General features: G+C 45.9%; 3 protein-coding genes across 7 annotated transcripts in view; all 3 read left to right on the forward strand.

Moving 5' to 3' along the window:
* LOC105569873 (ras GTPase-activating protein-binding protein 2) overlaps positions 1–2,764 on the forward strand; it is a 9,434-nt gene extending 6,670 nt beyond the window's left edge. For all 3 annotated transcript variants that reach the window (XM_012026660.1, XM_012026661.1, XM_012026662.1), the window contains exons 7-9: positions 119–381; positions 461–623; positions 703–2,764. In XM_012026660.1, the coding sequence (XP_011882050.1) occupies positions 119–381; positions 461–623; positions 703–848 (572 nt within the window). In that variant the 3' untranslated portion in view covers positions 849–2,764. The remainder of the gene's footprint in view (positions 1–118; positions 382–460; positions 624–702) is intronic.
* Positions 2,765–4,021: 1,257 nt separating this feature from the next.
* LOC105569875 (SPARC) lies at positions 4,022–19,186 on the forward strand. 2 transcript variants are annotated; one of them, XM_012026663.1, is made up of 6 exons: positions 4,022–6,240; positions 12,064–12,143; positions 12,729–12,950; positions 14,063–14,281; positions 14,616–14,966; positions 17,936–19,186. In XM_012026663.1, the coding sequence occupies exons 2-6, from the start codon at positions 12,072–12,074 to the stop codon at positions 17,987–17,989; spliced, it is 918 nt and encodes a 305-aa protein (XP_011882053.1). In that variant the 5' UTR covers positions 4,022–6,240; positions 12,064–12,071; the 3' UTR covers positions 17,990–19,186. The 2 variants fall into 2 exon arrangements, with proteins under 2 accessions (XP_011882053.1, XP_011882054.1); XM_012026664.1 differs by lacking the exon at positions 17,936–19,186 and adding an exon at positions 16,021–16,832.
* Positions 19,187–21,272: 2,086 nt separating this feature from the next.
* The window catches only part of LOC105569876 (histone H2A.V), a 10,029-nt gene continuing 3,362 nt past the window's right edge, over positions 21,273–27,939 (forward strand). Inside the window, exons 1-3 of one of the 2 annotated variants that reach the window (XM_012026667.1) lie at positions 21,273–21,353; positions 21,501–21,578; positions 27,671–27,784. In XM_012026667.1, the coding sequence (XP_011882057.1) occupies positions 21,351–21,353; positions 21,501–21,578; positions 27,671–27,784 (195 nt within the window). In that variant the 5' untranslated portion in view covers positions 21,273–21,350. Of the gene's footprint in view, positions 21,354–21,500; positions 21,579–26,675; positions 26,822–27,670; positions 27,785–27,939 lie in introns of those variants that run through there. The other variant, XM_012026666.1, reaches the window with a different exon arrangement.

The raw sequence follows: 27,939 nt of genomic DNA on the forward strand, positions 1-27,939 counted from the left end.
TCTCTCTCTCTCTCTCTCTCTCTCTCTCTCTTTCTCTCTCTCTCTTTCTCTCTCTCTTTCTCTCTCTCTCTCTCTCTTTAGAAGAGAATTTTACATATTACATATGATAATCTCTTAGATGGAGAACGTCGTGGCACGAGACCAGGACAATACAGCGACGCTCACCAACTTTTCCTGGGCAACTTGCCGCACAACGCCTCTGAGAACGATTTGCGTCAGGTATTCGAGCGTTACGGTAGAGTCGCTGAGTTACGCGTGCACAGTAAATCGAACGATAGATGCAAAGGTCCGCAAGGCGGAAACAATACCGCTCGCGTGCCTAATTATGGATTTATCACGTTCGAAGATCAACAGGTTGTGACCAAGGTGTTAAGCTCCTTGGTAAGTTCGTCTCTTAGACATACATCGTAGCATTCCATAAGGCTGGAACTTGTTGCTTTAATCATGATCGTTGCTTCAGCCTATCTATTATCCTGACGAGAGCGGACAAAAGTTAAATGTGGAAGAAAAAAAGGTGAGACCTAGGCCCATGTTGGACGGTAGCGGTGGCAGATTGAATTCCGGCGACGGTATGCGCTCCATGGGTGGTCAACAACAGCAACAGCAGCAACAGCGTGGACCAGGTAATTTCCGGACTGTTTTCTGACATTTATTGATCCGTAGAATTTCTTTTTACTTATAAATTCATTCTCTCGGCGTCAGGTGGACCTGGAGGCGTGATGAGAGGTGGACAGCACGGTGCACGAGGTGGTCGTGGAGGATTTACACGGGGTGGCGATGGTGGCAGGGGTGGTGGTATGCGACAGCCAGGCAATCCGAGTAATCCCGGCTACCAGAACCGTCGCTAATATCGGCCACGCTATGCAACAGTCGCGAGAGCCCCTTCTAATTTCGTCTATACTGAATAAAGTCACCGGTACCATCATGCATCTACCATCTTCATTTCGAGAATCGAAATCCAGGACTATTTCGTGTGTCGCACGACTTCATCACCGACGCCAACCTCATATGCTTAAACGTCGCTTGCAACAACGTTCGTCAAGCAGCAGCAGCAACAATCGATATTAGCTGACGTAGCTCAAAAAGAAATCGTACGAAACATGAGCTCGAACATGGATGACGTGCCAATCGAAATCTCGGATGAGGATCACATTCCTCGCGCGAGCTCAGTGGTGTGTGTATCTAAAAGTCATCGGTTCGAATTCGTCCTTCGTACATCGACAATCGGGCAATCCCGTAGGACTTTGCGACGCGAAGTATTCACAAACGCAGTCGTAGACACATACACATAAAAACGTGCAGCCGTGCGACAAGTTTGAGAAGAGCTCACAGGAGAACGTTGTTGGAATGTGGCAAATTTTAGTGCAAAAGACGGAAAGAGGCGACGGGACGTGATCTGAAATCGGGAAAATTGTGTCGGAACTCTTTGTGAGGCGGTTTCGGGGTTTCCGCAGCATTCGTCACTCCGCGCGTTTCCTCCGGCTCGCCAGATCGCGGGACGAAAAGGCAGCGGAGCGAATTCCGATGCGCACACACAGCACGTAACCATGCGAGGGGCGACCAAGCGAAAGAAGGACCACGGAGTGTCGCTGTGATATGCGTAAATCTCTCGTACGCTTCCGAGTCGACTCATCGGCCGCTGATGAGAGACGTCCCGTTGCCCCAAATGAAGAGTCGACGTAGGTAGGCAATCGCACGGAACGAATCCCGACGATTCTACAGGATCCCAAGACTGTGTCCCGGTTGCACGGCAGAAGAAGAGATATGAAAGGAAAGATGACAGTTTCTTTTCTTCTACGAGTCCCTTTATTTATATTGCCGATCATTGATTGACCGGTATCGATCGTAGACAGGACAATGCTTCTAGACTGCAGCAACTGGTCTCGCCATTTCTCCCCGCTCCATCCGCATACAAATCCTGGCCTCGTCTCGTTGCAGTTTCGGAACCTTTTGTTCGTGCCTACCTTCTTCCTGGTCTCACCTTCCTTACCCCCATTTCTTCTGCTGGAAGCAATTACATTCTCCTAACATCTTTCCGCGCTATTCTCGTCCTCTCTTGTAGTATCTTTTTATTCTAGCATCTACCTCCCTCTTCCCTCACACACACGACTTATTACTTTTGTTTAGGTCAAGTTAGTAAGGATCGCGCGCGCGGTCTCACGTTGTATTGCCCGGTCGTTAAATTATCTGTCTAATAATGTCTTCTGGTGATCGCAGGGAGCTCCCGTTACGCCGAGCATTAAATGTGAATTGACGCGCAGTGCGGGAACGCGTTCGACGTAGCGACAATGCAGAACGTTTTTCCGTACTTTGTAAACCACTGCAAGAGCAACATCTTTTCTCCCGGGACATGTGACGCACCAATTTTCCTCCTGACAATATTTATATCTATTCACATTTTTTGACGCAGTACTCATATGCCGCAGGCCGCTTAGAAGCGAAACGAGAGTTCTAGTCAGCACCAACGCTCACAAGCAATGCTCGGCAGGAATCCTGCGATTATCAGAGAGCGGGCGATGCGATCTCTCCCGGCCTACCAGCCTCTCATTCCTTTACGAAACTATTGGAATTTTATAAGCGATCGGTCTGCAACTCCCATACCGTCGCGGAAAGTAATGTCGAGCAAATTTTTAATTTTCTTTTTTCGTGTCGTAGAGGAAGGAAAGGACATTAAAAATTTGCGTTTGACAATAAGTAGCGAAAGAAAGAGAGTGAATGAGTGAGAACAAGAGAGCGAGAGAGAGAGAGAGAGAGAGAGAGAGAGAGAGAGAGAGAGAGAGAGAGTGAGTGAGTGAGTGAGTGAGTGAGTGAGTGAGTGAGTGAGTTTGCGTTAGTTTGTATTTCTCGTCGTGATCAGGATCATCGTGGAGATTGTAAACGTAGATCACGCGCGAGCGCAACCTCACATCCGCGGTAGTCTGTAATTGAAAGAAGAAAAATAACACGTTCGACGCCCCGCGTCTAGGACACGGCGACCGCATCCCCCCGTCTTCGGGGCCCAGCCTCGATAAACGTTACATTTTTTTTAAGCATGTACCCTAGCGATTAATATTCGTCACGTAGCGTTACGTTGGTGTCACATTTAACACAACGTCGGGACGATGACGACGGTAACGATGACAGACTGACGATGACGAGACGATAATGACAATGGCGACGACGACAACGCGGCCGCTCTGACGCAGACGCGGATAAAGGGACAGGTTTCGCGTGACTGCGATTTGCTTTTTTCTCGAAAAGTAGCAAAAAAAAAAAGAAAAGGACGAGTAAAACACCGACGAGCGTCTCAAACGCGCGTTCTCGTCGAACTGTGTAATATCTCGCAATCTTAAGCCTACCTATATTTCGTTATAGACATTAAAAGAAAACTCTACGTAGGAAGTTTTGATCCATCTCGAGTCCTCTTCCCTTACAAGTTAGATTAGTAACGCGCGGGAATGTATTTCCGGACTTCTGTCGGTTACCACATAATTGGCATACTTTAATATTGTTATAGAAAAAAAAGAAAAAGGAAAATTGATCATTAAATCTGAAGAAGCATACAGGATGGAGCACTTTATCACTTCTCTCTTCCTTGCGGCGGAATATCGCATGTGTCTTGTGCAATTATGAAAGAGAGGATTGCGAAATTCGGAGATACTTCGCTTTCGTGTCACCTTCGTTCAACCGCAATCGGATTTTAATAGAAAAGTTTCAAATTTACTCGCGCGGTCGATATCCTTTAAGAATGCAGCTTTGTTTTGTATCTTCGAAAAGTTGTTAGACCCATTTGCGCATCCTCTTGAAACCATGTCGAACACACTAAATGGGACACGTTGATTGATTCATCAGAAATTCGTTTAACACTTGGACTGACACTTCACCCACGGTTTCTTGGAAAGCATGGCATCCGCGTACACTGAGAAAAATGCCCGATCAAATATAATCGGATAATCCAATTACATAATAACAAACGGATATATCCGATGAAAAATGTGATCGGTTTTTCAATCAAATTTCATCGGATGTATCCATAATTTTATCGGACAAATTTACCATCGGACACGCTATTTAATTGGTTTATCCGATGAAAATTTTTCTCAGTGTACGATCGAGACCCTCGCCTCTCGCATCGGTCACGTTCACGAAACGATAAATAGGAATTAAAATAAGATAGCCATTCGCGTACACAAGTGCCATAATTCCCAAGGAAATACGAGCATAACGCGGCAGTCAAAGTGTTAAAGAGAGAATCGTAGCTCGAAACTTAGCGCGGTGATATTAGGCGCGGCTCGCGCTCGGTCGAGGTAGAGGTTTTGCAAAACTGACTCGCGCTTTGTTTAGCAAATATATTCGTCGGATTAAACGGCATTCAAACTAATACCGCCGTGGTAAAATGTTTCCCTTTTCACGGTGTGCGCGCGCGGAGATAAATGTGACACTAGAGAAAGAGAGAGAGAGAGAGAGACACCGAGGCGCCAGCAGCTTCAACTTTGTATACATATGTAGAGCATGTTTAATCGGATACTTGTATGGCTAAGAGAGAAATGTCATTCTAGGTCCTCTTGTACATTAAAACCGGTAGACCGTTCTCCATTCTTATCTCAACTTAAGGCCGATACTTGTTTATCAGTCAGCGTATTGTGCAGTTGTAGAAAGAGAGAGAGAGAGAGAGAGAGAGAGAGAGAGAGAGAGAGAGAGAGAGAGAGAGAAAGTATTTTAAGCCGAGCGACGTAGTCGTTTAATATTTGAAATCGCAGATTATGACTTCCGATTTTCGCGTGCCACCTAATAATATAAAGTATTCTACGCAAACATACGCTCACATGCGCCGTTTGACTTCACTACGTCCTTATCCATTGTGCATATCCGTGTGTTCAAGTACAACGTGTTCAAAGCCGCAGTTACGCGAGATCATCGCTTTACATTAACTTGAAAGAGAGCTCTGCAAATTTTTAGTGTGAATGTTTTCGTTTTTAAGCGACTATTAATATTAATAGTAACGGAGATAAATATTAAAGTAACGAACGAAGCAAAGAGAGAGAGCGAGAGAAAGAGAGGATACGAAGGAAAAACACAAATAACTATGTAATAACGATCGAAGGCGGTTGATAAGTTGTGAATTTTTGTAGTATACAATATCATTTCGGTCTGCCAGGCCAGTTTGTGTGTACAACCAACTGACAAACGACGTTACTGCGATAAAAGAGGGAGGAGAGGATAATGTTAAAAAAAGGAGAACAAAAAGTGGGGGGAAAAACAAACATCAAATGTATTGTAACTTTTTGCATTTAGTATAATATATATACTTACCTTATACTACCAACCCCTATTATAGCATCTCTTTATTTGTCGCGACACACGCCTACCCGTTTGGCACGGACTTCATTAGCTGGCTTCGCGCGCAGAGTCACGTTTCCCCTACAAGCGATTTTGCCGAAACTGCTGAACGCCCCGCGGATTCGTCAGCGTTCGACGGCGGCATTTGACGATACAATTTACGACGAGGGTAATAATCGCGAATATATTCGGCACGCGGAATTTTCAATTGTTCATTGAAGCGACATTTCAAGCGCGAGCGAATCTCGGCGCAGATAGACGCAACGCAAAGTAGATTTTTCATTTTTTATTTTATTAATTGTTTTAATTGCCTATTGATTGGAATATCGGGGCTGCGGCTGAAAATACACTCGTATGATCGTTCGATTTTTAAAAAATTTTTGTTCCGACATGTGAATCCCGAATGTTTTTAGGATATTTTTTTTAGGGGCGAATTTAAGCACGATTAAAACAAATTGTAATTTGGTTCGTCCGCCCGTCGGAACGACGCATCCCTTCACTCGAGGCTCGGCCCGATTTTCTGATTGCGAGGCAACCAGAAATTGCAGAAGAGCCCAGCCCTTCCAGAGTGTTGAAATTCGTCTCGGCGAGAATTGAGACTGTTCGAGATATCGCCGAGACGATCGCGTGCATTGCGTAAGAATGCGACGACGAGGCATACGCATACGCGTGCGGCGGAAAGTTCAGACGGGGGTGTAGGAAGAGAGAAAAACGCGAGAGATGAGATCATCTTTCCTCTCCGGCCGCGCGTTCCGCTCGGCGCGGCGCGCCGCGCCGCAATACGCCTCGCGGACGCAGTCAGTACCGGTCCAGCGACCGATTTGGAGGGCTGTTCTTTTCTCGATCTTTGTCGCCCAGAGAGAGGGAGAGAGGAGGATCGAGTGAGCGACAGAAGCGGATCACGAAGAGGGTCAACGCGAGGTACGATCGCCCTGCGATTCTCTTTTTCGCCTCGCCGAATTTTTATTTTAAAACTGCAGTTTCCGTCAAGACCTACTGTCACATTTGATTAATATCGCAGATAAATTGTTATTTCTATCCAAATAGATAATTCGCAGTGTTAAAGAGTCGTTGTGTGGATTATTAAAAATGTCTCGCGCGCCTGCACGGAAAAGAAAGTAAAATTACTTGAATTAAATGTTAAGTCACGGGCTGTCGCAAACATAAATAATTCATGCAATTGCATTTGTCACGGATATTAATTTTAAGCATCGAACTGAATATCCAGTTTTTGAGAACAAGTATCTGATGTTTTTCATTCATTAATACTGCTGTTGTTTCAACGATTTCATTTCAATCACGCTGATCTTATCGATACATCATTTGTTGCCGTGTGTCAAGTTTATTTTCTAAGTACACTAATTTAAAATAACTGATATAATAAGATGATTGTTTGCGAACTTGTACCGCAAGTAATGATACCAGGCATTCCTGTACTGAGAAAAGTTTTCATCGGATAAATCAATTAAATAGTGTTTCAGATGGTTAATTTTTCCGATTACACTTTCCGATTAAATTATGGACACATCCGATGAAATTTATTCGATAAAATGCGGTTACCGATGAAATTTGATCGAAAAACAGATCATATTTTTCATCGAATATACAATTTAATCGGATATGTCCGTTTGTTATTATGTAATGGGATTATCCGATTATTAAAACGGGAAGCTTATATATCAACCCGACTGGCATATTCCTTTATTTGTTTAATACAACATTTTGACCCTATTTTTTGGGTCCTTATCAAGTAGTACTAATTGTAAGTGAGTTATCGTCGTCACCTAAGACAGAGTCGAATTATAAAAATATGTATGTAGCACATGTGAGCACTGTGGCCGCTGGGCTCGAATATGCCAGTCGGGTTGACTATAAGTTCCCCGTTTTAATTTTTAATCATCACTGGTGACTATAAGCAAACTCTCCCTCCGTTGATTATCCGATTATATTTAATCGGTTATTTTTCGCAGTGTGTAAAAGAGTCTCTTTTTATGGAGGAATCTTTTCACGGGTGATTCAAGTGGGTCTTTTATTTCAACGAGATTTTTTTTTAGCTTCTCTGATATAGATCCGCCTCTCGAGTTTACATCGCCAATTTTTATGACCGGATTGGAAGTGTCTCGTAGCTCGAATAAAATTAATTGGCAAAAAGTGACGTACTCTCCAAATGAAATCACCGCGATAAAAGTGTCTCAGCCGTATTAATTCTCTCATACACACGCGTAGCGTTAATGTGAGTCACTTGCAGAACTGCATACGATGGACGTTTTATATCAGTGGACGTCCTCACAACTAACACTTATCACTTGTCAGGCATTTCTCGGAAATCATGTCCTTTCTGGGTCGGAAACCAACATCCTTTGTTCGCTTGGGCGACTATCGTTGTACGAATTAAGAAAAGAGGCGCATTTTTTATCGTAACACCTTTCGGTCATTGATTAAGGATCTCGTTCGGTTGTGAAGTGCCAGCGAAGTCGTGAACGAGAAGAAATCAATTGTGGCAAGCAGCGTGCATTGGAAGTGCGAGATTCGCAATTTTCTATTGGAGAATTTAAAATAGAAGTGACGCCCTGTACCTGTTACTTTCAGTAAGACCATACATTCGACCTCCTCCCATGCCGCGATGCTATGCCGCGCGTTATCTCGGGAGTTCAAGTCTGAGATCGATAAGAAGAACATTACGCGCATTACTTTTGAATTCCCATCCAATTTTCATTGGACAAATCGATTAAGTAGTGTTTTCGATGGAAAATTAACCATCGGTTTTCCCGAACGAAATTTAATCGGAAACCCGATTGCTCTTTTCATCGCACCCTCAGAAAGGATTTCTGTTACCGAGACAAAAATATTCTTGGCGCATTTATATTTCTCATAGCCTTATTTAGTATAAAACTAGGACAATATCAAAATAAAATCAATAATTCTTATTCTCCTTTATCGAATTAAAAAAGATTGACTTACTATATTGAGACAAGAGTAACTGATATAAATGTAAGTTTATGTATTCTTGCATTTAGAATAAATTTTTCTCTGATTGGCTATATCGATCCTATTTTATGATACATTCAAGTGCAATAGCATTGGATCCGGAAATTTTTTCTATGGGTGCGGATGTACAATTTAATTGAATAGATGCATTTGTTAAATATGTAACTGAGTATCCGATTAGACAGGCCAGGATATTTTTCTCAGTGAGAGCAAAAACCACCCTAGTAGCACAGTGCACTGGCTAAATATTGGCCAACATAACCGAATGTTGGGCCAACGTTTAACCAATGTTTGGTCAATGCAATGTGCTACTACCCAGATAGCAATGCATGTCTAAAAGACGACGCAATGCCGTCTTAAAGATGTCTTTTAGACACAAATGCTATCTGGGTAGGGAAATAATAATGCAGGAAATAGTTAATCGTTCTAAATAAAATCGTTCCTATCTTCGAGAGAACTTTCGATCGAACCGTATAATCGTTACGTTACGCGCCAACGTAATTCTGGCGATTCCTCTTACCATCTGGTCCCTTCGGATTATTTTACGGAAACGGGTTTACGAGCAATTTTCCATTAGAGACTATACGCACGCGTTCCATACGTTTTATTATTCGTAATAATATCAAGTCGCGCATAAACTTCCGCTCGTCGAGGAGCAAATTGAACGAGATGAATCGAATCAACGCATTCAGCTCGAGCATCTCGTCGGCAAACTAGTTAACTTTTAATTCCGCGTTGGCGTAGCTCGTACACAAGATGGATAGGGAAGACGCGACCCTTCTGACGTTCCCAATTTTATAGAATGAAGCGTCTTACGAGTCTAATGACTGACTTGGATAGACGGCAGCTTGTGAAGCGTTTTCATAAACACCGTCTACATTATTGCACCGATGGAACATTCTGTGTAAACGTTTATGCATATTTTGCCTTTGTATCAATACGAATATTTACTTTACTGTATTCATAATTAATATATTTATTCTTTTTTTCAGAAAATAAAACCAACAGTATTTTGTCCATATTGATTTTAATTCGATAAAATGCACTATTATTCCGCAATTATTCGCGCATGCAGTTTGCTTTACGTTTCATCGCGCTCGGAATAAATTATACCCACTCCTGACTTTTTTATACATCGTTAGACATTTCATTGCGTAAATATAAATAACATTACGGAGGATTCGCTCCGCGCGCGCGCGTGTATCGATCAGTTTCGGCTCGCGTGACCCGCGAGCTCCGTCATCGCGTTGCAAAGTTAATAAATAACGGCGGCCTCTTTTTTTCCCACTCGGTATCGCATTTTCGTCCCTTTCGTCCACTCGCAGAGGCGTCTCGCCCACGTCGGCGGGCCGCGCGATAAAAAAAAGGGGGCCGCGCGTGCGATTCCTACGCGGGCCGCGTCGGAGAACCCGGCGCGGAGCGCTTCCGGTGGACCGCGCGACGCACCGCGGACGCGCCTCGACGCCGAGGTGACTGCCGCGCGATTCGCGACACGGAGAACGGCACCGTTCGCCATGTAGAGGAGCCTTGGAGACCTTAACCCGTCGCGTGGAGACTTGCCCTCCTCTCCTCCTCGCTCGGCCCGGCTACGTATTAATAGCGGTCGAAACAAAATGTTACGCAATTTTTCTCGCAGAGTCGCGAATGCTCGATAAGATTAACTTCTCCGAATGTGTACGCTGCGACCGATATGGCCGATTCAATAGCCGGCAACGAGGAGAATTACGAGACTCGAGTAGCTAAATTGGCACATTTTAGAAACGCAGGGCGGACCAGGTGTTATTATATTTATTTATCCAAATTGCTTCATCAAGTTCTTTCTCCGTTTACGGCACACAAAGATTCAGAGAGCTGGGCCAGCTAAATTGTACGCCAAACATATTGTTTTACTTCTATGTCCTATTTTTTCGGTTAAATTTGTTTTGCAACTTTAACTCTCTACAATGGAAACACAGTTTGGCGATAATAGATAGACGGAGAGAATTTTCTCTCAAAATTTATCCTGAAAATCATATAATCGTATGACAACGTGGCATTTCGAAGAATTTTATGAGTTTTTTGAAATTCTACCATATACACTTTACTATTAATTATACTTAGTATACATTTTATTAGGAAAATGTATAAATAAAACGTATAAATAAACTGTATAAAACTATAAAATATATAAATGCACACATTTTGAACTATCGCGCAGTTCTTCAAAATGCCACGTCGACCTACGATTACATGATTTTCAGAGTAAATTTTAAGAGAAAATTCTCCACAACACATCAATACTCATATGCAATATGTAAATGCAAATCTCCTTGCGATTGTTCGTATCACGTAGGTCCTCTACGTTGGCGAGACGCGAAAAAATGGCGTGCGTTGCCCCGTGAATAACACAGGTCGACCAAAATGCCGGCTTAACGAACTGCGGACATCTCGAATCGTAAAAGCAATCGGACAGAGCACTCGGCGGTAAGCCGAGTAATGCGTTCAACACACAACCGGAAACGCTGGTGTTTTATTAACCAAACGCCTGCATGCGGTCGTTCGGGATATTTATGTTCCGGCGACATACATAGACCGTGAATTTCATACACGTGTCATCTGAGTCCAATGTAACTGTTATGTACGACATATGTATGTTACATTTATATTTTTGAATGAAAAATTATCGAATTGCAGCTATCGATGTTGCTTAACTGTTAGGTTTACTGGGACACGACCGGGCAAATCTATAAGGCGAGCTTCGCGCAAATTTTCTCGCGTTCAAATTTCACTGCTGACGAAGGCGGCGGCCGATCGCTGACGCTACGCTACATGCACGCGTCCTTCGTCGTCGTTAAAGCGCAGCGTCGAAGTCGATTATATCATCCGCGAAAGGCAACGAGGGCGAAGAGACGGAACGTCACGCGCATAGAAGAAACGACGGAACGCGCTCAAAAGCGCGCTCGCGCCCGGATGTGATCCGAGGCGACTTGGTTTTCAAGTATCTGGGTTATCGTCTCGTTGCTCCTATTAAGGTCCCGCGAGATTTATCTCTGATCTCGCGTTGACCCGCGCTCGAATTGATCGACGCTTGCGTGCGTGCGTGCGTGCGTGCGTGCGTGCGTGCGAGTGTCGCGCGAGGAAACGTTGACGCGTCTTTCACGCCGACACACGTCGGCTCGAAACGCCGCGGCAATAATAAAGCATTACGCGCGAGAAATGATGGCTGATTTATTTACACGTTAGGGCCCCGCTCGCACCCGATTTAGCCCGGGGATATTAACCCCTTTCGCCGCACCGAGAGACTTGGATCTGTTCCGAGAAAAATCCCTAACTTTTCTACTAGACACGCCCGCTTTGCTTGCCATTACATACAGAATTTGAGGACAGAAAGTTTTGAAAGTTTTTTTAGTCGACTCTTCTCTTTCTTCTATCTGAGAAAAGGAGAGAGAGAGAGAGAGGGAGGAGAGGCGGGGGACGAAAATAGTTTACGTCAAACCTCTTTCCTGAATCGCGACGGTTAATTCGGATCGTTACATGTCCGAGCCGAACTTCCTCGGGAACGACTTCGCGAGGGCGTAATGCATCCTGCAATGGATCGCGGGTCGTAGTTTACGGAGCTCGTAAATTGTCGGTAAGGAGAACGTGTCTGGAATAATAACGATACTACTGCTCTAGATACTGTCGAACCTCGTTATGATCGGGTCCGTTCCACCCTAGATCGATTATTTTAAGAGACGAGCGCCTCGCGCGTACTCATCATATCGATTTGTCCCGCAGAGATTGCAATGTCGACGAGGCTGCAGCTGCTGTTGGTCGCGTTGCTTCTGGCGGTTCTGATAGTGGACGTGTCTGCCCAGGTATTATTGCCACGCACTACTGCCGATTTTAAATCAAAATTTATATAACAAGAGAAACATAAATTGAAGTATGATATTTAAATTTGCCGTCTAATCTTTAAACCAGTTTCTCCCTACGTTCTTTTCTCACGCTGTACCTAAGTCGTGTAAAATGTTATACACGTACTGTAATTAGAGATGTGCAAATCGTACTTTTGTGTGATCAAGTCGAAATAATTCGTACACAGTTGAAAAATTTGTGTTAAATTTAATAAATATCACATGTCTTAAACGATCAACACAAATTATTCAACTGTATGTAAGACATTACACTGTTGTAACGTTTGGATTATACAAGAAACTAAATATGACACATTTATAAGAAACAAAAACACAGTTCCGAGTAGTTCAAAAATTTAACACCGCAAGGAAAAATCTTCAACGTTTTCTGTCCCTTGGAAAAATAATAAACGCGAGTAGCGCGGAGAAACTTTGTACCGTACTCGATTATTTCGTGTCGCTTGAAATATTATAAAATAAACGAAGAAGGAAGAAAGAAGGCGAAGAGAGTATTAAATCTCGAGATTTACGTCAATCGGTTTTCAGCGCAGACGGAAATCTCGGCGTCGCACGACCACGACGGAGGCGCCCGTGCAAGATGAGATCATGAACATGCTGGAGGCTGACGAAATAGCCGAGCAGGCGGCGACGGCGGAGGAGGCTGAGGTCACTCTTGAAAACGGCAGAAACGAGGCTGGATCGAAGCGGCAGCGTTTGCTCCAGGACCCGTGTATGGACAAACATTGCGGCGCTGGTCGTGTTTGCAAGGTCCGTCGTCGACAAGAGGGCTCTCTTTTATCACGTGTCAAAGATAATTGCTCCATATCGCTGCTTATACATACATGCATATACATGTATTTACATAGGTTGAGCAAGTTACTTTATACAAGTATCTAGTTACAGTTACAAGTTACCAATTCTGAATAGTAACGTGTTACAGTTACTCAGAAAGTGACGAATCGTTACTTGGCAGTTACTTTCTTTAAATATCAAATCTGCATTTGAAGCATGTAAAGCGTCGATAAAGGCGTTTATGTGCAAATGCAAAGCCTAATGCAATCTGTGGAGGTTTAAAAAATATATAAAGTAACTATTAATGTAGCTGAGTTAAGTTACAGTTAGGGATGGAGAGAAAGTCACGAAGTTAAGTTAGAGTTACTAAAAAAGTAACGAGTTACTTCCCAACCCTGTATATACATGTACATACATATGTGCAAGGCGATCGACGACGATAGGAAATTTCGCGTAAATTTAACGCGCGCGGAAATAAAGCAGCTTGAGAATGCTTTCTGAAATTTATCGCGAATTAAATTTCCAATGTCCATTTTTCTACACGGAGAGAATTTTCTTTGAAAATTTACCCTGAAAATCACGTATTCGTGGCATTTGCAAGAACTTTATGAGATTTTTTTGAAATTTTACCACACGTTTTACTAGTAAAATACCTTATTGTCCACGATTACGCGATTTTCAGGATAAATTTTAAGAGAAAATTCTCTCCGTGTACCAATGTGGACCAACTTTAATCTCAATTTAGCTTACTCTTTCGTCTTCTTCTAGCGCAAAGAATTAGAAGTAGATGAAAAAAGTGAGTGGAACCGAGAATAATTAATTTTACATTGGTAGAAATGGACACAGTCTTCTAAATAGTCTTTTATATCAAGGTCTATAAATTTCAACGGTTACTTCTTTATTCGTATTCTCAGACTGTGTTTTGTCAACTTGTAATATCTAATCAACAAAGTGCGAAATGCGGAGGTAAAGGAGAGGCGCGTTTTGAGACATTTCTTGAAATTTGTCTTGAAATTTGAAGCGAGTATCTCGTCCTCCTGTTACGATAGACGGGAACAAAATGGAGAGTGAAAATTGTCCGATTTCAGAGCACGGAGGAGGGCACGGCCGAGTGCGTTTGCGTGGAGTTGTGCAACCAGGAGGTCGATCCGCGCCGCAAGGTCTGCACCAACTACAACGAGACCTTCGACAGCGACTGCGAGGCCTATCAGGCGCGCTGCTTCTGCGACACCGGTGATGCCAGGTGCAGGGGCCCCAACTATCAGCATGTCCACATTGTGTACTACGGCGAATGCCGACAGATGCCCGTGAGTATCATCCCGCGTGGCGGAACATTATTTTCACAAGCAACGAGCCGCGATCGAGCAACCTTCCAGTAAAGCCTAAGGCCCGGTTTCACCGAACGTCGCTTAACTTTAATCTTAGTTTAATTCATGTTTGTCTATTTCTAAAGTAACAGTTGGAAAGAGACAAAGAACAAATTGAACTAAGCTTAAAGCTGAAAATGGTATTAATAATAATGGAACAACGATCGATGATAAAATATCGAGAGCAATGCTTTCGCAAACGCATGTCGCATTCACGCGATTACATTGTTTCTTTCTTTTTTTGTACAAACGTTAAACTTTCCGACGTGCGCAGATGTGTAAGGAGGAGGACATGGCCGACTTTCCCAGGCGAATGCGCGACTGGCTGTTCAACATCATGCGCGACCTAGCGGACCGTCAGGAGCTGTCATCGCATTATCTTAAGATGCAGCGCGAGGCCGAGACCAATCAGACCCTGCGCTGGACGAACGCGGCCATCTGGAAATGGTGCGACCTGGACGGCCACCCGCACGACCGAACGGTGTCCAGGCACGAGCTCTTCCCGATCAAAGCGCCCTTGATGGCCCTCGAGCACTGCATCGCGCCCTTCCTCGACTCCTGCGACGCCAATAACGATCACAAGATCACGTTGCTCGAGTGGGGCAAGTGTCTGCAGCTCGACGAGGTACTCCCTTTGTTATTTTTTCTCGAGAGATAACTTTTCTTTAACCTGGATTAATTTTCTAACCGTGCGCGTGAAAAAAGAACATTTTCGTTTTGAAAATATCTTTAGTTTCAACGTGGAAATCTTGATATGAGATTACACTGCGTTAAACGAGGAAAACTTGCTTGAATGAAATCACTCTTTATGTATATATAGTTCAATCAAGAAAAATACATTCTTATTATTTAAAAACAATTTTCTAATCTAATACCAAAGGTATATTAGAGTATTTACTAAAAAAAATATCTTAATTACAAACGCAGGTAGTTTTCTAGGTGTCGCAAAAACTTATCGCTATTTTTCGTATCCGCTAGAAAATTGTTTGTAGCCTACAGAATTTATAGCAGCAACATTCTAGTAATAGGAAAGTTTAAGTTTCACGACCAAATATATTAATCTCTACATTGGATAAAAATAAATTTTGGTACCACAGCTAGAACAATCCTTGTAAGGAATACAGGTGTTGTACCACAATCAAACTTTATAACGGATGGGTGCCGCGGAAAGACTTTCTTTCTAACTTTCACTAACAGTTCAGGCATAAATTCTGTCTATGTTATTTAAAATTTAAATTGACTAAATGCATAAATAAAAGCATGCGACTTCGCGGTATTGGCTATTTATTTATACAATATCTCAGTCATTTTTTCGTAACTAGGAAATTATTGCTGCAGTTGCAAGATCTATTTTTTTAGTATTAGTATTTAAATGAGACTGCAATATTATTGAAATTTAAGACTATTAAATACTTATTATTAAATATAAGTTTTGATTTGACACTTTTGCTCTGTGCAGATACGTACATATCTCTCTCTCTCTCTTTCTTTCTCCATAATATTTCATATTCTCTCTTTTATTAGTATTTTTTATTCTAGGGTGCGGTAATTAGTCAATTGTAATCTGCAACATCTTTCTATTAATATTATCCTTGTTTTTATATTCTAAACATTTTTCTATATTCAATTTTTTTATTATACAAAAGCTCATTCTCACTCGTAATTATTTTTCTGTGCAGCTTGTTGAACGCTGCAGGGGACTTGTCCCTTTTAATAAATGAAGATTCTATTCTCTCTCTCTCCGAAATTGTTTCGCAAGTATTTCGATATAAATGTCACGATTGTATTATTATACGTTTTATTTGAATGCACATGTTTAAGTACACGAATATAATGGGCGTATATGAAATTTGTAAATTAAAGATTTGCGATTTATTTTGTTTGTTAATTAGGTGCACATAAAACATAGGCGACAGCCTGGTAAACACCAACTGACGGTGACATTACGTCAATATTATAATTTCCCATTCGACAATACAAGTGCGATATAATGAACGTTGCACAGAACAGTTACATTGCTGAGTAGGAACTTATATATCGATGTAACGTTACTGCTAGTTGGTGTTTACCGGGGATTAGACAAGCAGTAAGATAATCGCTCGGTCTGATTCTTAAAATAGCAACGGATTCACGTTCTTTAACGACCGTGCGAGCAACTTTTTACTCCGCGTGTAGCTTTTTTACTCTCAAACCGACGTTTATATACATTTGTATAGTCGCGAGCGGCAAACTTTGCATCTCGCACTTATTAGTCTCTCGAGAAATGTTATCGTAATTAAGAAGAAAAGGGAACGAAAGGAACATTCCTCCGCCCAGGGAAATGTTCTACCTTGTAGGCGCTTAATCGACACGCTTAAAAAATTTATCGTACGACAAATGCGCAACCTTACAGTTACATAACATCAATATTATAATTTCCCGCTCAACAATATAGAGGAGTCTTCTATTATGAGGTAGATTTCTAATATGAGATAGCGGGTTTTCAACACCCAAATTCAATCACAAATCTTTCGCAACGATTACACAATCTAACAATGAATTTTCCACTAAACAAATTTCACTCTAAGGGCAATAAATTCACGATGGAATTAACAGATGATGCCTATTAATTTAACAGAAACCCCGCTATCTTATAGGAAGCCCTTAGGAGTCTATCTCATAATAGGGGACTTTCCTCTAAATAACAAGAAGAATATTATTGTCGCCAGTAATTGATTAACAACAGGACGAAAAATTATTTGACGACTTTACACTGGCTGGGTGTTTTAATTTAACAATTTATTCCAACGTTTCGACCATCCGGATTGTCGTTGGCAAAGTTACTTTATAAAAGTATCTAGTTACTGTTACAGTGTTTTCACTAAAAATGTAACTAGTTACAGTTACTAAAAAAGTCACGAATCGTTACTTTGCAGTTATTTTCTTTAAATATCAAATCCGCATTTGAATTGTAAAGCGTCGATAAAGGCGTTTGTGTGCAAATGCAAGGCCTAATGTGATCTGTGGAGGTTTAAAAAATATATAAAGTAACCATAATGTAACTAAGTTAAGTTACAGTTACGGATGGACAGAAAGTAACGAAGTTAAGTTAGAGTTTACAAAAAAAAGAACGTAACTGTAACTGTAACTTCGTTACAAGTAACGAGTTACTTCCCAACCCTGGTATTTTCATTCTGGAAGTGACATTTTGAATCATGCCTCCTCCCCTCCTGGAAAAAATCAACGCCTTTGCCTCAGGTTAGGCATTTAGGTTCGGTTCCACCAACGTCGCTTAACTTTAAGCTTAGCTTAATTCCTTCTTTTCTCTGTGACTCTAAAAAGATACAAACACGAATTAATCTAAGATTAAAGTTAAGCTTAGCTTAATCCGTTCTTTTCTCTGTGACTCTAGAAAGAGATAAACATGACTTAAACTAAGATTAAAGTTTTAAGCGACGTTGGTGAAACCGGGCCTTATGTATGTCCCCTCGCGTAACGGTTACATTGTCGAGTGGGAAATTATAATGTCGATGTTATCTGTTAGTCGGCGTTTACCGGAACGTCGCGTGACTTTGTTAATCGCAATCGCAATAACGAGAACGACGATGATTTCAGGACGACATCGATGACAAGTGCGACGAACTGGCGGAGGCGAATCAGGAGAAATAGTAGAGGATCCGGTGGCGGGTCCTCCTCCTTCACAGGACGAGGACGCGCGAGCGACGCGGCGCGCGCGCGAGAGAGAGAGAGTGAGAGCGGGACGCGTGGCCGGGCGCGGCGGGACGAGGCGAGGCGGGCGACAATGGCGGGAACGGACGAGGAGGGCGCGGAGGACGCAGGTGACGCGCTGGGCAGGGTAGGGCAGGGAGAGACGGCGAGCCGGCTGGGTAAAAATGGCGGGAAAAATCCCCGCCAACGCGTGCGCGCGCCAGTGCGCAGGCCCCGCGCGCATCGACGAGTCGATACCGCGCGGACGAGTGGCATCGTCATCGATGCCGATACGCACCGGCCGCTGCGAACCGACCTCGCTCCTCGACAACACGTCCTCGTCCTCGTCCTCGTCCTCGTCGTCGTCGTCGTCGTCGTCGTCGAGCGACGCGACTCGCCGGGCGAGCGACCGCGGTCCGGCGGGGAGAATTCGAATTTCCGCGTAATCGAATCGCCCTCGCTCGTCGATACTTGCAGTCGCAAGTGATGCAATTAATTCGAATTCAAGCGTGTCGGACGAACGCGACACGTGATCCACCTGCGAGAGCGAAAAATCCGCCCGCTCGCTCGGAGGCGACGGCGTATTGTAAAGGACGAGTCTCTGTTTTACTCGGACGATTTGAATTCGGGCGAGAGGAAAATCCGCTTTTCGATTGCAAACGGAGACCCGCCCGGGCCGCGGATTGTATGGCAAGTTTTGTCGCTCGAGGGGCGAGGCGGAGAGATTCGTCTGGAAACACGCCCGTGCGATCGCGCGGGCTAAAAATAAACGCAGACAGGGTAGTTTATCGACGGACGCGCAGATTCCAATTGTTTCAACAGCGTCACGGGGGTGGACGTTCGTGTCTTCGCCCGCCATCTTGTTATCGCGGCCCCGCCGCGAGTCCGCTCGCCTCGCCGTCCGACGACGGTTTTGTAATTGGAGCTCGATCGTCGTGGAGGGTCTTCCGCCGCGCAAGGACGCGTCGTGGAGGACTCGAGATGAAGACGGCCGATTCGCTCGCGTTCCACATAGAATAATTCCCAGGCCTCGAGTAGCGCGCCATTTTCTATACGCAACTTTTTGTATCGAGTCACTGCCTTTTTCCGTCAATAAAGAAACGTAATACACTGCTGGCCAAGCTCTCCTACGCTGCGATGTCTCACGTTCCTCTGACATTTTCTGCGTTTTCATTTTCCCTCTTCCCTTCGTCGCCGAAAGCACGCGCGCGTTTCAATTTTATTGAATGCGCCGCAGAATCTTTTACAGCAGGGGGTCAATTCTGTATCTTACGATGTAGCGAAAATATTAAGAGGGAGCGGCTTTGTCTCTTTCTAAAGTCCAATCTACAATGTGTTTCTCGCAACGAGAAACATTTTTCTATTTTATACAGGCAAATCGATACGCTTAAGAAATTTGCCGACAATGCACGATCGTGCGATGTATAATGTAGAGTTTATCAACACGCACACATTTGTTAAACGTGTTCATTGGCTATAAAGTAAAATGTTTAGACGCAGAGAGCACATTGTAGATTGGGCTTAAGAGGATAGTTAGATGTAGTGTTTTCACTGTAGTGTAATAGCGAATTCGATTGGTTGTACTAGTGCGCACCGAGTGCGCACTAAGGCCTGTTTACAGTCAATTTTGACACTTAACTTTGTCTCAAATACATGTTCGAAGAGTGTTTAGCCACAAAATGATCCGTATGGATGCATTTTACTAGCTAAATATTTCAAGAGATATTTAAGACGATCCTTAAATATAAGAATTGACTGTAAACAAGCCTTAGCGTTGATCTACAACGTTGCCTTAAGTAAGCCGTAAGCCTTAAGCCGCAAGAAATTAACCAATCACAGGCGAGTATTCTCCTCATACTTGTCTGTGATTGGTCATTTACTTAAAGAACTCACAGCTTACTTAAAGCAAGGACCGACACCTAAGTCCCAGTCTACAATAGATGATTTAAGCCCTAAGCTTTAAGAAATTGGCCAATCACGGTCAAGTATGAGTAGAATGCGCGACTGTGATTAGTCAATTTCTTAAGGCTTAGGGCTTAAATCTCTATTGTAGACTGGGACTAAGGTTTGCTTTCTGTTCCTACACTGGTGAACTAGTGCAGTAAACTAGAATGAGAAAAAATATGCTTGTCTTACTCAATTTATTGCACTAGTTCACCAGTGTAGGAACGGAAAACAAGCCTTTAGCATGCACTCAGCGTGCACTAGTGCCAGCAACCGAGTTCGCTGTAAGATACAGGAATTGACCCCCGGACGCTTATCTCGCGTCTACGACTCGTCGATGTGCCCGAGATGATAAAAGTGTGCCTTTGATTCGCGAAAATTGGACTGAAATGAAGGTGCGCTGTTGCACGATAATCGTGTTATCGATAACGTTCACTGATACCCATTTTGCAAACACGTGTCGCACCACGGGAACGATCGCACCACCATTGTTGATAACACAATCGTTATACGATACTATTGACGCGAAGAACAGTTTATGATGTAATCCCATCTGATACACATCTGTGCTCACAAACGACATTTAAACGTCGATGTGCAAAACGCCGCTTCGTGCTCCGCGTGTAATTCCTCCTTCCGAAGGGAGTCTCGCAGAAATGTTGCGAGGGAAGGGCGAGCAACTAACGTGCTAACGGGGAGAATCAAGTCAATAATTCAATTCCTATGAATTTCGTGCGGCGGGTGCCATATGCTTGGCAACACGCTCGGCGGTATGCGCTACAGCTTATCGGCCGTGAGACGTAAAAAAAAAAACAAGAAAAAATAAATCATCATCCGGTAAACGGCAACCGACGATTGCACACTTGACGTCAACATTTCGACTCGACGACGCGACCGTTACGTGCTACGCGCGTTACATTTATACTGTGTCGAGTGGGAAATTATAATATCGACATTATGTAATCGTCAGTCGGCGTTCCTGGGCATCGGCCAGGGCGTCCGTTCGGCTCTTCTTTCGTTCGACGGCGAGAGTCGCGCGCGCGCGGGCGAGCGGCGTCGCTCGCTCGCCTCTGTTTACTTGATTTTTATTCATACGAGCCGACGTGGTCGCGGGAGCGACGTAACGTACGGGCGGCCGAGGGAAAGAGAGCCGTTTATCGCTCGAGCGCTGACTCGGGCGGTCGGACGGCAGGCGGCGCCACCGTCGGGCCGCAGCCTCGCTCCCATTGGCCGGCTCGCGGTCACGTGGCGCGGCCGCGGGAGGCGCTCGCAGCGCCAAGCTGCATTTGGCGGGCTCGTCGCGTTTAGACGGCGTCGTTCGTGGCTGCTCGCAAGTCTTCTCGTGCCGTGTGAAAGTGCCGAATAACCACGTCGCGCAATGGTGAGTATCCGCGAGTTTTGGACGCGCGCGGCGGCCATCCGCGGCCGCCGCCGGCGCCCCCGCGCGCCGCGTGCCCTCCGCCGTCCGCTGGCGGACCCGCGGCGGCCGGATCTCGCGTATTAACCCGTCATTTTCGTGTCCGAACAGGCTGGCGGTAAGGCGGGCAAGGACTCGGGCAAGGCGAAGGCGAAGGCGGTCTCGCGCTCGGCCAGGGCCGGCCTGCAGGTGAGTCGCTCGCGGCCCGACGTCGCGCGTCGGCCGCGGGGATCGATTGGCGAACGCGGTGCCGCGTGTTCCCCGCTCTCTGGCACGCGTCCTCCGGGCCCCGTCGTCGCTCGGTGTGTCTCCCTCTTTCTCTCTCCGCCTTCCCCGGTCTCCGCGCTCTCGCGGCGCTTTGCAGGTTAAATCGTCATGGTTGGCGCGAAAAGCCCGGCCGACTCCCGGCGGTCCCCGCCGGCTCGCCCGGACGCGCCGCGCGTACGCGCCGCGGCGTTGTGCCGCGCGCTCCCCGCTCTAGACGCGCGCCACGCCGAACCTTCGAGAAACGGCCGTGCGGGGACGGTTTGCTTTTCGAATCGCTCCTTTTCAAACCGCGGCGGCCGGCCGCTCCCCTTCCCCTCGGCCCGGGGACCGTTTCCGCGCGATTCCTCGACCCCGCGGCGACCCCGGCGAGGCCCGAGCACGGTAAATCGAGAATCAATTTTTGCCGCGACAGCGGCGTCGGCGGCGGCGGCCCCCGACGGTGTCGTTTCCGCTTCGCCGCCGGTTGTTGTTTCCCGTCCCGCGACCGACGATTGTCACCGGCGGCTCGGCCGGCCGGCTTGTTTTTCTCGTACTTACGCGCGTCGCGGCCGCGTAAATATTCATCGATCGCGCGTGCAGTCGCGTAGGCCGTACCCCTCCCGTCCCGACCCCGTGATTCCGCGTCGGGACGGTCGATCGACGCGCGGCGGGGCTGCGAATTCGAACCGCGGATCAACTCGTTTTCCTCGATCGCGCGCGCGCGTGTTGTTCTCCGAGCGTCGGACGAACGCGTAGCGCGGGACGGGGAGGGGGGGACGCGGCGACGCTTTCGAGAGGCGAATCTCCCGCGCGAGGAATGCCGCCCCTTCGACGCGGAATGCAATTTGCGCTAATGCAATTTGACGATCCGCGTGTAACAAAATTCCGTGGGACAAAAACCGGGGTTACGTAACGCGGCACGGAGATACTTTGTTTTTTTCCCTCCCTTTCCCCCCTGCCCCACGAAAGTGATCTCCCCCCCCCAAATTTAAGCGCGCGCCGCCGGTTCGTTATCGCCGAGCGGTTGAATGATTCCGTGATTAAACGGCGAGGCTCGGTTTTTCGTTCTCTGGTTGACTGTTGACCAGAGGTTGGTAGACTCTCCATGTCTCTCTCTATGTTACTGTCCGAGAGGAGACGGAGAGTCGGCTAACCTCTGTTTAACGCTTGACCAGGAAATGGAAGAACCGCGGCGAGAGGTGTTTTGTCTTTCGAGCGGGTCGAAGCGGAAATCGAATCGGAGTCCGGCGTTTATCCCGCCCTTCATTGTCGCGCACGTTTCTGCCAACGCGGATCCAACTTGGATCTCGGCGCGACTCGCCTCTTCTCCAGTTTCAGGAGTTGGAAAGGGATAAAAAAAGCAACTCGATTAAACGGGGCCTCGAATTGACCCGCGTCGGCGAGGGACGAGCGGTCGAGTCGTCTCGCTGGGCCCGGGCGTCGCGGCGAAATTACGGAGGCCTCTCCTCCCGCCGACGGAGGAGAGAAGTGGAAAGCGGATGACCACGTGCCCGCGCGAGACGAGTGTCAGTTATCGCTATTTGTCGCGGTCCGTTCCCGATACGTTATCGACGGCGACGCGTTTCCACCATCGCGATTAGAACGCTTGATCACGCGCGCGCGGTTCTGTCGTTTGAACATTAGCCGAGAGTCCGCCACGCCGCGGAATCCGCGCTCCTGCACGAGAGCCCGCCTTTGTTTACGAGGCCCCGCGCGTACGCGGGGGAGACCGGGCCGGCGGGAATCCCCGCGGGGCGAGGCACGCATCCTCGCGCGGAAAGTCGACCCGTGGGACGACGATTCCCGGCTACGCCACCGGCGACTCCCGTCGGACCCGCGGGATTCCGCGACGAGGAGACGTGTTAATCTTATCTCCGAGTGGAGCGCACGCGGGCAACGCGCGAGAGAACGCGTGCGGCGACGAACCGCGGGGCGGCTCGTCCAGACTCAGGTGCGGTTTGAATTCTCGTCGTCACGGGAGCCCCGGGTCTCCCTCCGGAATCGTTTCTCGGCGCGTCGCTCGCGGGAGCCCCGGTGACGGCGGTGACAAAATTATTGTGCAACAATATCGACCGCGCTTGAGAGCGCGACACGAGGGGGGGGGGGGAGGAACTGGGCACTTACACCGATCACGGGAGAATCTTCGGGCGAGAATTTTAGAGCAGCCGACGGGACGCGCTCTAGAGCGAGGTTCTATGACGCGTTTCGGGGCGTGCGTCGGATGACGAAACTCTGTGCCAAAAGCTGGAGAGGCGAACGAGTGAGAGAGAAACAGTGAGAGAGGGGGGGGGGACGGAGAGAAAGAGCGAGCCAAATAGTAACCGCTCGATATTCGTAGCACGAGAACGGGACGAGGTCCGATACTCGCGCGGCTTCCGCGAACGGAGCCGGGAGAAGAGCGGGAATTTTCCTTTCCATCTCTGTCTCTCTTCTTCCCGTAGGCAGGGGGGAGGGGAGAAAAAGCGTTCCCTGCGGAACGACGCGAATGCCGAAATGACGAGGCGGAATGCGGCCGGGACGTTCCGCGAGGAGCGGACGGCGGCGCGCGCGCGACTTCCCGGCGACGGTTTACCCGCGGCGGAGATTAGGACCCGGGGGCCCGTTCCGCGTTGCGGAACGCGCCGCGGAAATCCGCGCCGCCGGCCCGCTTATCGCTCGATATTCCGCCTCGGCGGGAGGGAGAGAGAAAGACGCTACCGACGCGACGCCGCGGCCGACAGCAGCCGGATGTCGCGCGGACGGGTAGTAGAGGCGAGCCGACCCCGTCCGGAAAACGTTCGGCCCTTACTGACGCAGGGTTCCGGCAGAAGTCACTAGACGTGTCGCCCAGTGACGGATCGAGTGACCGGGCACGGGGGCAGATCTAGGAAAGAATTTCTTTTGCAGTCGCGAGCGATCGAGTATTGTCGATGCGTTAAGATTCGGTTGGCTGAGCCGTTAATTTTTGCGCGCGAAATAACACGGAATCATACGTACAGTTTCATCGTCATTCAGTTGCTATTCGTTACCGGGACTGATATCGGTGCTACTTGGGTCGAAGATTGTGAAATACGAATCTTTCGCGAGCGATAAATTTGAGAAATTAGACTTTTAGGTCGTCCAAGTCGCCGCACTTGTGAGGATTCGAGGTAACGAGTGATGTGGACGTTGATCTTTCATTTCGCGAGCTGTTGAGCATTTTCCTATGCCCGTTTCTACCAATGCGGATTAACTTTAATCTCGGTTTGACTTACTTTATATCTTTTTCTAGTTTTAAAAACTGGAGGAAGGTAAAGAGTAATTTAAACAGAGAGTAAGGTTGATCTGCATTGGCAGAAACGGGCATTTCAGGTTTTAGAACAGAAAGATTTTAGAACATAACCTAAAAAAAAATGTTGCGACTTTTTTATTAGTTCAGGTGCATTTAGTTCAAGAGGTACGTTTCAAAATCTTGTTCCCCGAGGAATATTTTACACTATGGCCATTCCGAAACCATTTTGAGTGTTTCCCCCGGTCTATTTCTCGAGTTCCTAAACTTATTTTTTAAAAAAAGTGTCGCAACCATTCTGCCCATCACTGTACAACTTCCGAAATAAATTTCTCTCGCGGGGCCCCAGACAGTCGCCCGCGGTGGGGACGCCCCTGAAGCGCATTGAAACTCCGAGAACATTGTTGGCGCTATGAGCGGCTACGTTCAGACCAAACGTTATTTACGTAGTTTTATCCGTCTTCATTCGCTAGGTATATACAGGGTGTTGCTTAACACGTGACGGGCGATTATCTGCTTTCCTAGGAACCGCTTGAGATGATTATTAACTCCCGAGCGCACCTCCAAGTGCGCCTCAACGTCGCAAATCGCTCGTGAACGCGAGTTTTCGCGTTTCGGCTCGAATTCCCCGAGTGGAAACGGAAAATCGCGAAACCTCGGACGGAAGATCGACGAGCCTTGGAAATTTCTCGCCGTCATTTTTTTCTCCAATTCGCGCATCAAGTGCTCTTTGTCCAAAACGCGTTTCAATGACGCTTAGGGTCTGAACAGAATGGCTGTCTTGTGTTCTTAAGGTAGTTGTTTCGCGACAGTAATGCTCAAAAGTTTCTTCCAGACAAGAATCAGCACTTAATTACTAAATAATATATCTTGGCGCAATATTGTTTTAAAGAATACACTTACGATTAATACATAATATAAAATAGATTCGACAGATTACAGTTTGAGGCGCTGTTGCCACATCTCTTACACCACACTCATGTCTACTACATAATTCTTCCCATTTTTCAGTTTTAACTGTTTATATTGTTGAAACGGAATGGTCGAGCATCTTGATTTTTTTTCCAGTTATTCGTTCTATTTTACTTTATAACATATTTGTTTCTCATACGAATCTCACTCACCGTTAACCTTAAAAAAATGTGCCATCATTTGCGTTTGCAAACGCAAATATTAATATTTTAACACATAACAATGTGTAAATAATATTTCATGTGTAATATTACAACGAATTATATTGTTACGTGTAATATTTTTAACGTGTTTTACACGTAATATTTCGTGTAACATACCAAACTTTAACATTTTTTTTTAGAACTCTTTGAGACGGTAAATTTTAATTTAATTAGTCTTATTTTGCATGTATTAATGTGAAAAATTAACTAAACATTTTTAACAATTCTCACATAAATGATTTTATGAAATAACCACCTTAAGTCACAAGACAGTTACTGTGCGTCACCTTAAAGCCTAATCTACAACGTGCTTTCTGCGCCTAGAAATTTTCTATTTTATATAAACAAATCGAAACGCTTAAAAAAATCGTCGACGGTGTACGATTATACAGTGTATAATATACAATTTATCAACTTGCACAAAGTTGTTAAACGTATTTATTGGCTACGAAGTAAAATGTTTCTAGACGCAGAGAGCACATTGTAGATTAGGCTCAAGACAAAGATTTAAAACGTAAAACATTGTCTTGGAGTACAAGTAACTTTGTCTCCCCGCGGATTGTCCTTGTCGGATTTGTCGGTACGTTTCTAACGCTAGTGAATTATTATTGTAAATCTATTTTCTTCGTACACGGTCGTTTCGCTCGCTTTGTAGTTTTGGGAGGAAATTTTCGATTCACATGTCGCCCGATAAACTTGTCTTCTCCTTTGGACATTCTTTGCAAAATCGAGCAACATTTAGGACCGGTTGTTCCAACCTCCTGGTAAGTTAACTAATAGTTGAATCATAGTCAGCTGAATTAAAGAGTCATTGACAAGGTTTTAGTGCCAAAGATAATATAATCTTTAATTACAAACGTACGTTTCGGTCTCTTTGGGTCATCTTCAGTGTAGAAAATAAAGTACAGTTAAAAAATTCGCTCGCAGTACATGATAACGTTTTGAATTCCAAAGGCTGTAGAATATAATTGAGTTGTGTCAGTGTCTAAAGTATAAAATTAATACATGTTAAAGAAGGGAAGAAATGAGACCGAGTTAAATCGTATATGCCTTCGTTTTTCCATCAAACAAAGATAGGATATGCAATTTAGCCGCTGGCTTACCAAGAGGCTGGGAAAACCGGCCCTCGGTCAGTTCGAGGGTACAAAAACTTGGAGAGACAAGCCTCGAAGTACAAATTTGACATCGACTCGCTGCTCCGCGCTCGGGACGCCGTTCCCCCGATAGCGCAAGCGGCGAGGTAAAATTTTGCGGCGTGACTACGTCTCGACCGTGTATATTGTTGTCAACGCGAGAAATGGGACGTCGGTAACGAGGTCTGTCAAGTTCATCCAAACTAAACCGCTGGTCGAAACGGTCGTTCCCTTTTCGCCTCGAAATCTAAAGTCCACGTACACACGCACGCACGCACGCGGGCGAGCTTTTTATATCACCGCACACGTATTACATACATTTCTGCGCGTAACAGTGACGTCAGTCCCTCGCGGCGCGCGAGGGGCACGTATACCGGGTGTGTTGGGCCGCGAGAGGCTTCCGCGGGCCACCCCCGTCGAGTCGCGGGGGGAGGGGGGGGCTTTCAACTTGGGTGCTAATGCGACCGATATTCATTGCAGTTCCCGGTAGGCAGAATTCACAGGCATTTGAAAAACAGGACCACGAGTCATGGTCGGGTAGGCGCTACTGCGGCGGTCTACAGCGCGGCCATCTTGGAATACCTTACTGCCGAGGTAAGTGAGCGTGTATGTGTGTGCGTGACAGAGAGAGAGTGAGAGAGTGTGTGTGTGTGTGTGTGTGTGAGAGAGAGAGAGAGAGAGAGAGAGAGAGAGAGAGAGAGAGAGAGAGAGAGAGAGAGAGAGAGAGAGAGAGAGAGAGAGAGAGAGAG

This window comes from Vollenhovia emeryi, unplaced genomic scaffold, assembly GCF_000949405.1.
Source record: "Vollenhovia emeryi isolate VEMERY1.0 unplaced genomic scaffold, V.emery_V1.0 DF939122.1, whole genome shotgun sequence".
NCBI classification, from domain to species: Eukaryota; Metazoa; Arthropoda; class Insecta; order Hymenoptera; family Formicidae; genus Vollenhovia; species Vollenhovia emeryi.